This window comes from Myotis davidii, unplaced genomic scaffold, assembly GCF_000327345.1.
Source record: "Myotis davidii unplaced genomic scaffold, ASM32734v1 scaffold96, whole genome shotgun sequence".
Classification (NCBI taxonomy): Eukaryota; Metazoa; Chordata; class Mammalia; order Chiroptera; family Vespertilionidae; genus Myotis; species Myotis davidii.
In genome coordinates, this window is record NW_006289416.1 from 6259387 (window position 1) to 6273728 (window position 14342).

The 14342-nt window shown below is 35.9% G+C and overlaps 1 protein-coding gene across 7 annotated transcripts in view; it reads left to right on the forward strand.

Moving 5' to 3' along the window:
- The window catches only part of RBBP8 (retinoblastoma binding protein 8), a 92541-nt gene that overhangs the window by 68512 nt on the left and 9687 nt on the right, over nucleotides 1–14342 (forward strand). For 6 of the 7 annotated variants that reach the window (XM_006761884.2, XM_015562723.1, XM_015562722.1 and 3 more), the window contains 6 exons: nucleotides 1098–1210; nucleotides 2487–3360; nucleotides 3444–3570; nucleotides 5369–5457; nucleotides 5706–5820; nucleotides 9819–9959. In XM_006761884.2, coding sequence (XP_006761947.1) covers nucleotides 1098–1210; nucleotides 2487–3360; nucleotides 3444–3570; nucleotides 5369–5457; nucleotides 5706–5820; nucleotides 9819–9959 — 1459 coding nt within the window. The remainder of the gene's footprint in view (nucleotides 1–1097; nucleotides 1211–2486; nucleotides 3361–3443; nucleotides 3571–5368; nucleotides 5458–5705; nucleotides 5821–9818; nucleotides 9960–14342) is intronic. The other variant, XM_015562725.1, reaches the window with a different exon arrangement.

A 14342-nucleotide genomic window follows, 5' to 3' on the forward strand; every position in this document is an offset into this window, starting at 1 on the left:
CATGCACATTTATTTTTTTCTTAATTGATTCCTAAAAATAGAAAACTTGAATTCTTCAATCTTAAGAAAGTTTCACTTTGATACAACTTTAAAATACTACTCCTGTGCTTTAGTTGGTAAATTGTATATGGACTTATAAAATTGCCTTACGATTTAGTGAATTTGTAAAAATTGAATTGATTTTTCATTACATTTGGGTAATTTGTTATTTTTTCTAGTTATAAATCTACATTCAAGTGATAGTGGGTAATTTTTAACCTTTAAATTTTAAGTGTTTTAATGGTTTTTCATTTTCTCCTACCCATAAGCCTGGCATGTCAGTATTTCTGACACCAAATATAATAATAGAGCTGATCTCTAAGGATTTGGTTCTTAAATGGGATCCACAGTCCAATAGCATCTGCATCATCTTGAAATTTATTACAAAATCTCAGATGCCATCCCAAACCCACTGAAAGAAAACATGCATTTTAACAAGATCCTCAGTTGTCTTTTTTAAAGTTTGAGCACCACTGCTCTCCAAAGGATCCTTTTAACTTCATCTCCTGTCAGTATAAATAATCATATCTATTTCCTTCCCCTCATCTTAATAATTTTTTTGGAATTGGAGTTTTATATACCAGTAATGGAATGTACTTACTTAAAATAGTAAAATAGTAATGCTTTTTTCTCTTTAAACTTAAAATGTGCTTCATATATTTTATTGTGATAAAAAATGCACATAATGTAAAATTAACCATTTTAAAGTGTACAATTCATTGGAATTTAGTATGTTCACAATATTATGCAACTACCACTTCTGTCTGGTTCCAAAGTATTACTATCATCATCCTAAAAGAAAGCCAGTTAAACATTTAGTCCTTGTTCCCCAGTACTCGCTGCCTCTGGCATCCACCAATCTGCTTTCTGTCCTTACACATTGACCTATTCTGGGTAATTCATGTAAATTGAATCACACACGATATGGCTTTTGAGCCAGGCTTCTTTCGTTTACCCTATTTTTGAGGTCAGCCATATTATAGCATATATCAGTATTTCATCCTTTTTAAGGAAAAATATTTCATTGTATTTATGTACTTTATATTTTACTGCTGAAGGAATCTCACAGTCCCATGAGCCCTGTTGGTGATGAGCTCTACCACTGTCTGGAAGGAGATCACAAGAAACAACCTTTAGAGGAATCTACAAGAAATAATAAAGATAGTTTAAGGTAATTGGGGGTACTTTGGTGAAAATTTATAAACTATTGGTGAAATCCTATTCCATATAATTAAACTATTTCTTTCCCTCAGCACATAGTTTGTTATTCTGGTTGTATTAATTTTTATTTTAAAAAATACTTTCTCCAGTTTATGACCAATTGAGGGCTTTTTTGCATTACTCTAGTGAAAGATATTTTTAGATTCTTTCTGTACTTCTGTTAAGCAGTACATAAGAGTTCCCAGCCTTGTTACCCTGCCCCTTTAAAAACCCAGTCATCCCTTCTGGGTTTGCATTTCCAAAAACTGGATATTGTATAAAGCTTGGATGAAATTGTATAAAGATAGTGTTGCACCTTGCTTTTACTAATTTCAAAACAACCGTTAATTTATAATACCTATATCTATGTAGCATTTTGCTTTTTAAAAGAGCTTTCAGTTTTAGGTAGATATATCACATTTAACTTGTCATCATAGTAACTCATTAAAGTAGTATTTTGTCAATTGTAAAATATTACCACCATATTTTACAATCGACAAAAATGTAGCTGCAGAGAGGTTAAATGTCTTTTTTAAGGCTCTGCCTTCAGTACTAGAGGCAGAGCTTTACCCAACAAAGGTCTTTTCACTACCAAAGCTGTCTCCTCTGCTAGAAGCAAAGTGGGTCTTTTTGTTATTAATCCTCACCCGAGGATATTTTTCCATTGATTTTTCCCCCATTGATTTTTAGAGAGAGTGGGAGGGGGAGAGACAGAGAGAAAAACATAGATGTGAGAGACAAACATTGATTGGTTGCCTCCCGCACGCACCCCGACCAGAGCTGGGGATCGAGCCTGCAACCGAAATATGTGCCCTTGATTGGAATCGAACCCAGAACCCTTCAGTCTGCAGACAGATGCTTTATCCACTGAGCCAAACCAGCTAGGGCTGGGTCTTAATTCATGTTCGGTTCTGTAGTATAGAATTTATTTCTTAGAGTTACTCAAGACAGGATTTCATAGCAACAGAAGTTGGGTCCCCAGTAGAATTTATGAAAATATGATTTTTTTAATATAGTGAAGTTATTTAAATTATTTAGGGAAAATATCTATAGGTAGGACTACCATGGTATTGAGATAGGAGAATTGTATCATTTTCCTCTGCTTTTTGTCAGCTAAAGGAAAAGAAGCTGGTGAAGCATCTATCTCTAATACGTAGATAAAACCTTATTATTAATAATTCTATATTAGCATATGTTTTCTCATTATGCTATCCTTTAATTTTTACCTGATTTCTTTATCTTCTTAGATTTTCAGATCCTAATTCAAAGACTCCTCCTCAAGAAGAACTGACTACTCGGGTATCATCTCCTGTGTTTGGAACTACCTCTAATGTGAAAAATAGTTTTGGTTTGAATACAAGTTTGTCCCCTTCTCTTTTGGAAACTGGGAAAAAAAGCCATCTGAAAACAGCACCTTTTAGCAGCACTTCTAATTCTAGATTAGAGAAACCTAGATCAAAATCTGAAGATAGTTCCCTTTTCACACATCCTAACCTTGGGTCTGAAGGGAACAAGATTATTAGCCAATCTTCTAATAAACAGATGCTTATAAATAAAAATACAAATGAATCCATAAGTGAACAGGATAATATTGATCATATTAAAAATGCTATTACTGATAAACATGTGGTGCCCCTGAAATCATTGGGATGCAAAACATCCAAAAGGAAGAAAATTGAGGAAGAAAGTGAAGATGAAGTAAGCTGCCCCCAAGCCTCTTTTGATAAAGAAAATGCTTTTCCGTTTCCACTGGATAGTCATTCTTCTATGAATGGAGACTATGTGATGGATAAACCTCTGGATCTCTCTGATCGATTTTCAGCTATTCAGTGTCAAGAGAAGAGCCAAGGAAGCGAGACCTCTAAAATCAAATTTAGACAGGTGACTCTCTATGAGGCTTTGAAGCCCATTTCAAGCCGAAAGGTTTTGAGTGGGAGCTTTGTGCCAGCCAAAGATCCTCCAGAGGAGCCCCGTTTACAGGAGTGTGTCCTTCAGCCCCTGATTAAATCCTCTCCAGATAACAAAACACCATTACAAATAAAAGAAGAAAATCCTATCTTTAAAATCCCTCTACATCCACGTGAAAGTTTGGAAACAGAGAATCTTTTTGATGATGTGAAGGTTTGTGTTAAGTATTCATGGATTTTGGTTTTAAATGGTTGGTTGTGATTTCACCTATATCCAAATGATTCTTTCTATTTTAGGGTGCTGGTTCTCATGAACCAGTAAGAATAAAAACCAGGTCAGTTCATGGAGAATGTGAACTTGCATCAGTTCTTCAGTTAAATCCATGTAGAATCGCTAAAACAAAACCTCTACAAAACAATCAAGGTATATACACTATAGGTAGTACTTCCACTCTTTATATATATTATCTTGGTATATTATTTAAGATACTAAATATTTTATTCTTTGGGTAGATTGAATTGTTTTGGGAGAAAATGTTTTCTTTCTACATGTTTCTGTATTTACAGAATAATTCTCTTTGGGTTCATTTTACATGTGATATATCCTCGAGCTTTTAGAAAAGTGAATTAAGATCTTTAATACCTACTTTTATAGGTGATTTTGTGGAGTTACCTATTCTATGTAGTTCTTTTTTTAAGTTTTTATTTCTTGAATTTAGAGAGAGAGAGAGAGAGAGAGAGAGAGATTTGTTATTCTACCTATTTGTGTATTCATTGGTTGCTTCTTGTATGTGCCCTGATCGAACACACAACCTTGGTGTATCATGATGATGTTCTAACCAACTGAGCTACCTGGTCAGGGCTGTAGTTATTTCTTATTTTCTTTACAAAAGCTTTTAAAAATGTACACAGAATTTTAAAATATATAAAGTAGAATTTTCATCATCCAAAACTTGTTTCTACCCCATAGGTAACCTGTTCTTTTTCTTTGTGTTTACATGTATATCTATAAACATATGCATATATTTACATGGGTTTTTCAGCTTCTTGTTTTAAAACATTGTTTGCTGTAATATGTATAATCATTCTTTTCATAAGTCTGCTCTGTTTTAAAGGAGTCTTTGGTTTTTATAGCAACCAAGTATTTCTGTACTTCACACATGGTATTTTGTCTTTTATTCCTCATTAGAAAATTATTCCTTCATTCTGGGTTTATTTTCCCTTTTTTCCTGAATCACAGAGACATGAGGGAGAGGGAGAGGGAGCGGAAGGGAGAGAGAGGGAGAGAGGGAAACCTCGATCAGCTGCCTCCTGCAAGTCCCCTACCAGGGATCGAGCCCCCAACCCGGGCATGTATCCCTAACCAGGAATCAAACCAGCAACCTTTTGGTGCACATTCGTAAAATTTATAAAATTCATAAAATTTACTGGTTTTGATATATTCACCAGGTCATTTAAAGATTTTTACAGTCTATGTATAGGACATTTTTCATCATCTCAAAGAGAACAGAAAGAACAGTATCCATTAGCAATCATTCTTTATTCCCTACTCCTCTTGCTCAATCGTAGGCAATCAATAGTATACTTTCTGTCTCTATAGTTTTGCCTTTTCTGGAGTTTTTATGTAATGAAATTATATAATATTTTGTGACATTTTTCACTATTTCATTTTTTATTATGAATAATGCTGCTATGAACATTGATGTCCAATTTTGTGTGGATGTATGTTTCTTCTCTTTTTTTAGATACACATAGTAGTAGAATTGCTGGGCCATAGGCTCTTTTTAACCTCCTGAAGAACTATGTAACTTTTCCAAAGCAACTACATCATTTCACATTTCCACAAGCAGAATGTGAGGGTTTCAGTTTTCCACATCCTTACCAACACTTGTTACTATATCTTTTTGGTTGGAGCCATGTGGTGGGATATAAAATGGTATCTCTTTGGGTTTTTATTTGCATTTCCCAGATGGCTAATGTTGAACATCTTTTCATGTGCTTATTGGCAATTTGTATATCTTCTTTCAAAGACTGTCTATTCAGATCCTTTGTTCATTTTCAATTGGGGTATTTGTCTTATTGAGTTGTGAGAGTTCTTTATATACCATAGATACAAGTCCTTTACCAAAACTTTTCTTCCATTCTGTGCATCCTGCAATGTTTTAAAGTAATGAGAATTTTTAAAATCTGTTCTTAATTGTATTTTTTTCTCCTTATTCAAGATGTATTCAGTGAAAATATCCAGTGGAGTATAGATCCAGGAGCAGACCTTTCTCAATACAAAATGGATATTACTGTAATAGATACAAAGGTAAGTTAGAAAGTAAACCTAGGCTTGAGAGAAGATGCTTGTGTTGTATATCAAAGCTAAAATATTCTACAGGCAATAAAATATGAATATTTCTAAAAGGTAAAAGTAAATATAATTTAATGCTACTGAAATGTAAACTTAAAATGGTTAAATTAATGTTTTATATATATTTTATCATAATGTTTTTTAAAGTAAATATAAGAACATAAAGGGACAATTGTTAAAATTTTGGATTTTTAAATATTCAGGATGGCAGTCAATCAAGATTAGCAGGAGGAGAGACAGTGGACACGGACTGTACGTTGGTCAGTGAAACTATGCTTTTAAAGAAGAAGCAAGAGCAGAAGGGAGAAAAAAGTCCAAGTAAGATATGATTTATTTTCTTACTTTAATAAAAATATGGAGGGAAATGCCATTGCGTTGATAAGCACAGTGATCTCTTCACCATGAACAAAGTGTTTTTCCCCATTTTGATAATATTAGATTTCTCTTAGTAAAGCTCAGAAAACCTATTTGAAAAAATGATAGAAACTTCCCCTACCAGGTGAAAGAAATAGACATATAAGTCCAGGAAGCACAGAGAATCCCAAACAAGAGGAACACAAAGAGGCCCACACTAAGACGCATCATAATGAAAATGACAGAGAGAGAATCTTAAAAGCAGCAAGAGAAAAGCATTAAGTTATCTGCAAGGGAGGGAGCATTCATATGACTCTCAGCTGGTTTTGCAACAGAAACTTTGCAGGGCCAGAAGTTAGTGGCAAGAAATATTCAAAGTGATGAAAGTAAGGAACTACAACCAAGATTATTATTCTTAGCAAAACTATCATTTAGAATTGAAGGTCAGATAAAGAGCTTCCCAGACAAGAAAAAGCTAAAGCAGTTCGCTTATCACCACCAAACCAGAATTCTATGAAAAGTTAAAGGGTCTTCTTTAAAAAGAAAAAAAAAATCAAGACTAGGAACAATAAAATGGCAATAAATACATATCAACAATTGAATCTAAAAATCAAAATAAATGAACAAGCTGAATAGAAACAAACATTCATAGATACAGAGAATATTTTGATGGTTGCCAGATGGGAAGGGGTGTTGGGAAGATGGATGTAAAAGGTGAAGGGATTTAGAAGTACAAATTAGTTATAGCTCATGGATACAGAAAATAAACAGGTAAAGGCCTGGGGTAGGAGATGAGTGGAGGGAAATAAATGGGGAACATCTGTAATACTCTTAACAATAAAATAAATTTAAAAATAAATAATAAAAGGTATAAAAGGAATCTTGAAAGTCCTGTTTTAGAAATACAATTTTCCAAAGCAAAAACAGGAGATCCTACTGAGAAGTATTAGTATAGATTTGCAAATTAGCAGTAAATCTTCATTGAAAAGAGGTGGAACAGAAGGATTTTGCTTGGCACCACCTTAGCAACATTCCTAACTAAAGCAGCATATGACATGAGATCAACTTGACTGGGACTACTTTCATTTGTCACCCTTTGAATGGGAGGTGTAAGACCCGCTACTTGGGAATTCGGTGCCAGAAGAGGCATTTACCAGCCCTCACCTGTTGGAAACTGAGGATATTCAGACTGTATTTGCATTCTCAATCTGCTGAATATTCTGTAGTCTACTTGCTCGGCCAAATAATAAAACAGCTATTCTTGTTCTCACTTCTTTAGACACACCTTTTTTCTTGCTGTCCTACATGCAGTAAATGAGAAAAAATTTTAATACTTTACCTTAAATCTTTGTCCTTTAGAAATGAATAATGATTTATATTGATCAAGTAGCTGGCTGCCTAAGTTGTGAGAGATGGTACCTATTAAAAGAAAAACCTTAGCCCTAACCAGTTTGGATCAGTGGATAGAGTGTCGGCCTGCAGACTGAAAGGTCCCAGATTCGATCTGGCCAAGGGCATGTACCCTGGTTGCGGGCACATCCCCAAGAGGAGGTGTGCAAAGAGAAAAACCTTAGCAGTGTTAGTTTTTTTTTATAGTGAATGACACAAATAATTTTCTTCTTAAAAAGATACTTTACTTTTAAGATTATTTTGTACACAAACTCTATTTTATCCAGAAATTTGACTCTCAAAATGTCTAATCATTTAGTATGTAATGAGCTGCAATTTTATACCAGGAAGTGTTCCAGGAACTGGAAACAATGCGTAAACAAAACATAACTAATAGTGAACAAACAAGCAAATAAATATATGGTATGATAGATGATTATTTTGTTCACAATACCAGCCCTGATAATGTTTTCTTATTTTTGTAGGAGAAAAAAAAACAAAACTAAAGTATGACTACTTTGGCTTTAAATTTATCCAGTTGATTCCAAGAATGTAATGGTTCCCCAATATAGTTGAAGCAAATATTGTGTAGAAGTGAGATTAGAACTTCAGCTAATGATTTATTAATTTTGGCTAAATAGGTCTTGTGTGTACTAATGATGCATAATAAATTAATCCAATAACTTAAAAGATTAAAACAACATTTTCTTATCTTTCATAGTTTCTATGGCTCAGAAATTCAGGAAGGGCTTGGCTGTATGGTTCTGTCTCACAGTCTCTCATGCAGTTGTAGGCAGATGGTGGCTGGAGCTAGAAGAGCAAAATGCTAGACAGATGGGGGTGACTTGGCATCTCTCCTCATTCAGTCTCAGGGCTTCTCCATATGATCTTTCCACGAGGGCTAGTTTGAGCTTTCTCATCACATGGAGATTAGGTTCCCAGAGTGAGAATCCCATAAGGGCAAGATAGAAGTAAAATGTAATTTTTATGATCTGGCTTCAGAAATTGCATAATGTCACAAAGACCTGCCTAGGTTCAAAGCAAGAGAAACATGGCCCTCACTACTCAGTGGGAGGAGTGTCGAGATCATTTTGTAAGAACAGCACATGGGATAGGAGATATTGCTAAGGCCTATTTGGAAGAAAAACAATCTGCCCATTTTACCCATAAGGTAAACCTTTTAATACTTAGAAATGGTTAAAATTTAACACTCCAATAAAAACTCCAAATTGCTGCTAATGTTTCAATTCACAGAATGTTTTTTGTATCCCTACTCTGTGTTAGGACTTATAGATACTATGATAGAAAGATCAGTAGGATATAATCTCTGTATTCAAGTATTTCATAGCAGAAGTCAGCAACTTACTGTGATTTACTAACTGCATATACAGAATGCTTTGGGAATGCCAAGCACACTGCCTACACATAGAAGTCTATTTTATCCAGAAATTTGACTCTCAAAATGAAAAATAAACAAATGTCTAATCATTTAGTATATAATGAGCTACAATTTTATACCAGGAAGTGTTCCAAGAACTGGAGACAATGAGTAAACAAAACAAAAGTACTAATAGGGAACAAACAAGCAAATAAATATATGGTATAATAGATGATGGTTAGTGCTGGAGAAAGATAAAATATGGCATGGGTGTTAGAGCACCATGGATTGGGGGAGATGGTAGTTATTTTATACAGTAATCTCAGTAGGCTTCTGTTTTGTTATATTTGTTAGCTAACTGGATCTATTTCTGCTTTTTAGTAAGTTCTGGTGAATTTAAAAATGTGATTGTATGGTAGGAAATGTAGTTACTACTCTGAAGATGAATTTAGCATTTTGCATGTCAAATATGGAACTGAATTCATTATATCAACACTACCAAGTGTTAATGGTAATGCAAGAAAATACATTTTTTTGCTGCCACATTAGAAAAACAAGCAGGTAAACAAAATTCTATAGAGATTTATTGTTTTTAAAATATATTTTTATTGATTTCAGAGAGGAAATGAGAGGGAGAGAGAGAGAGAGAAACATCAATCATGAGAGAGAATCATCAATTGGCTGCCTCCTACACACCCCCTACTGGGAATTGAGCCAACAACCCAGGCATGTGCCCTGACCAGGAATTGAACTATGACCTCCTGTCTCATAGGTCGATGCTCAACCACTGAGCCACGCTGGGCTCTATAGAGATTTTAATATCAGCTATTTATACACAACTTACTTCAGGATTTTTTTATTTTTCATTATGATATATTTTTTATTCCTCAGTTACTTTGGCAGATCTCCTTTTGGTTTAGCATAAATTACACATGACCTGATAGGAAGAAAATGGTTTTTAATGTTTATAATGAAAATAACAAAAACTAGCATTCTCTTTACATGAGTAAAGGATATTTGGAGCCATAACATAGAGGTTTTATAAAAGTATAGTAATTACCTAGACTTGGGAGTTTATTCTTGCCTCATGCACATTAAAATTATTTTGTGGCAATTAGTCTATATAGAAAGCAAGTGGTCTATATGGAAAGCAAAAAGCTTGCTTGTTGCCCTGAGTCGGTGCTCTTTTACATAGGTGGAAAAAGAAAAATGAATGATAGTTTGGAAGATATGTTTGATCGGACAACACATGAAGAATATGAGTCCTGTTTGGCAGATAGCTACCCCCAAGTAGCAGAAGAGGAGGAACTGTCAGCTACAACGAAGAAACCAAACAGTAAGGCTGTTTTCTTTCTACTTTTGGCCTCTCAGTTACACTGAGTTCAGGCTAATTAATAGAGTATGGATACTGTATATTAATTAATGTTTCATGTTGCTTATATAAATTTCTTTTTCACAGGTTTTGTGTTTTCTTTCCAGACTAATAGAAGTTACAAAAGTAGTTCAGAGGGTTCCCCTGTACCTTTCACTCAGCTTCTCCTTGTTACCATCTTATGTAACCATAAAATACTCATCAGGATTTGGAAATTAATCTTGATTCAATACTACACATTTCTCGCCGAAACCGGTTTGGCTCAGTGGATAGAGCGTCGGCCTGCGGACTGAAAGGTCCCAGGTTTGATTCCGGTCAAGGGCATGTACCTGGGTTGCGGGCACATCCCCAGTGGGGAGTGTGCAGGAGGCAGCTGATTGATGTTTCTCTCTCATCGATGTTTCTAATTCTCTATCTCTCTCCCTTCCTCTCTGTAAAAAATTAATAAAATATATTTTAAAAAAATACTACACATTTCTCTATAACGTGCATAAAGTTTATAAAAGTTTTGAGAAAATTCTTTTTTAAGTAATAAATTAATGACTGTAATAGAGTGAAAAGAGAAAGTTTTCTAGAAAATTTAGGCGTATATCATGCATGAATGCTTTACCTTTCCAGACTAAATACTTAATGTAACTATATATATATCTCTTCTTAAACTACATTTTATTAGAAGCAGTAGTTTATAATGTAGGTTAGCAACCAAAAAAATACTGAAAGTGAAGCTCTTAAGTAATTGGTCTAATTGAAAATTAGTTAACATTCTAGCTAAATATCTCATTTTCTTACTGTGAGCAAAACAGTCAGAATTTTTAATCTTGGACAAAGTCTTTTTTTTATGCTGGTTTAAATGAGCGCACCTTCTGCTATGATACAGTCTATCTTGGTTATTTTTTCCTGTGTTGCTTCCATCAGGTTTTTAAAATGACAAGCCTGAGTGAAGATACAGAACAGCATGCTTTGCTTGCTCAGTCTGTGGCAAAATCGTGATCAAGCAAATTTTGTGATAAAAATCTACAACTGTTAAATTTACATTTTTCCCCTCAAGAGCCTTTTGCAAATTGGTTCCACTTTAAAGAAAAAGGGGGGGATATTCTTTTTTTACAAGATATAATTGATTTCTGTCTCTTTTTTAAGTTACATTTCACCTTAACCATCCCAAAATTTCTTCTCATTTAGCTTTTGTGACAGTGATACAAATTCTTTTGAACTCTGACAACCTTTTTCTAGATTATCCGCAATACACTGTTTTTTTTTCTCACGCTCGTTTTCTCTCATGCTGTTATTAAACACCTCTGAAATTATCCCAAATCTGCATCTCTAGTCTGACTTCTCTGATGAATCCCATCCTGCATTTTTATTGCTACTTTTGTGTCTCCTCAACAGTTTAAATTTAACATATCTAAGCCAAGTTCCATTTGCTTCCTACCAAGTGACCTTTCAGACGTTTTTATTTTTCCCAGTCATCCAGGCATATAATTTAGGACTTGTTCATTTATTTTATTTTTTTGACTCTCATATCAAAAAGTTCTAAGTCTTCCCTCATAGGAAAGAGCAAGTTTGGGGGAGGGTATCAAAAGCTCAGTTCTGGGCATGTTAAACTAGACATTCAAATAGAGGTGTTTAGCAGGCAGTTGATGATTATTGAATTTAGACCAAAAAAATCCAGAATAAAGAAATTATTGTGGCGGGGGGAGGCGGGCGGGAGGTCAACAGCAAATAGATGGTGCCTAAAGCCGTGACACTGAATGAGATCATCAGAGTGTTGAATATAATTAGAAAAGAGAAGCATTTCGTACATCACCAGTTCAATTCCCAGTCAAGACACAAGCCCGGTTGCAGGCTTGATTCCCAGTAGGGGGCATGCAGAAGGCAGCCAATCAATGATTCTCTCTCATCATTGATGTTTCTGTCACTTCTCCCTTTCTCTCAAAAAAATCAATAAAAACATATTTTCTTAAAAAAAGAAAAGCATTTCAAGTTCTAAACTCTGAGATATGATTACTTTAAAAAGTCAGAGAAACAAAGAACCAGCAAAGAACACTGAGAAGGAGCTGCAGCCCGTGAAGTGTGAGGGGAAGGAGAGTGGATGCTGTTTTGGGGCCAACTAAAAAAGACGCTCTGTATACTCATTACATCCAGCCTCATCCCCTCTCTGCTGAGCCCCAGATTTGAATCCAACTACTTATCTATACTAATAAAAGGATAATATGCTGATTAAACCGGACAACTTCCGGTCTACTTGGCATATTAGGACAAAGATACTTTCCAGACAAAGCCACAGTGGTGGGGCAGAGGCAGTTAGGGGCTTCAGGCTGTCAGGGGAGAGCAGTTAGGGGTGATCAGGCAGGCAGGGGAGCAGTTAGGGGCATCAGGCAGGTAGGCAGAGTAGTTAGGGGCAATCAGGCAGGCAGGCAGGTGAGCGGTTAGGAGACAGCAGTCCCAGATTGTGAGAGGGATGTGCCCCGTGGGGTCCCGGATTGGAGAGGGTGCAGGCCCGGCTGAGGGACACACACTCCCCCCACCATGCATGAATTTCATGCACTGGGCCTCTAGTTTGATATAAGCACCTTGAACTGAACATACTTAAATTAGAAATCTTTACTTTTTTACCCAACTTTGATCTTCCCCTGCCTTTTGCATCTCATTAAACCCTATTACCTAGCCTAAGAGTGACCAAAGATAGATGTTAGAATCATATTTGATTTTCTCTTTCACCTCACCCTCAAGCTCAGCCTGATACCCTGGCCGTCCTATCTCCAAAATACATTTCATAACACTTCCCTTCATATCTGTAGCCACCATCCTAGCCTAAACCACTCCTATTTCTACCTCTTCTATCACAGGCCTCCTAACTGGTCTTTCTCTATAAGTTATTTTTCCTCTCTTGTTCAGTCTCTTCGGAGATTTAGAAGTGGTTTTTTTTTTAATCCTCACCTGAGGATATATTTATTGATTTGCGAGAGAGAGGAAATAGGGGGAGACATAAACAGCAATGTGAGAGAAACATCAATCTGTTGCCTACACTCTAACCAGGGTTTTGAACCTAAAACCGAGGTATGTACCTGATTGAGAATCAAACCCACAACCTTTTTGGTGTACAGTTGGTCCTTAGGTTACGTCAGAGATCCGTTCCTACGGCATGATGTAACACAGTTTTCGCCATAAGTCAGAACCCACCTACATAAGCACCTATGTCACTCACATGGAGCACATACACAGCAGTAATGAAGTGAAACAGTAAACAAAATTTAAAAGAAAGATAACAATTCCTGACCTTTACTTGTGGTAAGTAAATAATAAAAAAACATAAAGCACATATGTACATACGTCAAAATGATGGAACTTTTTTTTTAAATAAATAAATGGAAGATGGCGATGTAACCACAAAACGACGTACGTCGAATCCGACATAACCCAAGGACTATCTTTACAGGCTGATGCTCCAACTCACTGAGCCACCCAGCCAGGGCCAAAAGCGATTTATTTTAAATGTAAATGGGCTTGTATTATCTTCCTGTTTAAAAGAAGATAATTGAATGGCCAATAAGCACATGAAAAGATGCTCAACATTATTGGACATCAGGGACAAAGATACCACTTCATACCTGCTGAAATGGTTAAAAATATTGGCAATATCTAGCATCAGTGAGGATGAAGAGCACCTGGAGCTCTCATACATTGCTGGTGGGAGTATAACATTTTGCTTTGGAAAACAGTTCAGCATCGTTCTTTAACAGCTTTATTGGTATTTGTTTGTAATTTAAGCATACACCTTGCTTGTGACCCAGCAATTCCTCTCCTGTTTACATCCAAGGAAAATAAAAAACATGCTCACACAAAGATGTATTCAAGAATGTTCAGCCCTAACCGGTTTGGCTCAGTGGATAGAGCGTCAGCCTGTGGACTGAAGGGTCCCAGGTTCAATTCTGGTCAAGGGCATGTACCTTGGTTAAAGGCACATCCCCAGTAGTGGGTGTTGCAGGAGGCAGCTGATGGATGTTTCTCTCTCATGATGTTTCTAACTCTCTACCCCTCTCCCTTCCTCTTTGTAAAGGACCAATATTTTTTTTAAAATGTTCATAGCAGTGCTGTTTATAATAGCTCAAAACTGCAAACAAGCCCTAACTGGTTTGGCTCAGTGGGTACAGCGTTGGCCTAAGGACTGAAGGGTCCCAGGTTCGATTCCAATCAAGAGCACATGCTTGGGTTGCAGGCTCGATTCCCAGTAGAGGGCATGCAGGAGGCAGCCAATCAATGATTCTCTCCCTTCCTCTCTGAAATCAATAAAAATATGTATTTTTTAAAAACTAGAAACAGCCCTAACTGGTTTGGCTCAGTGGATAG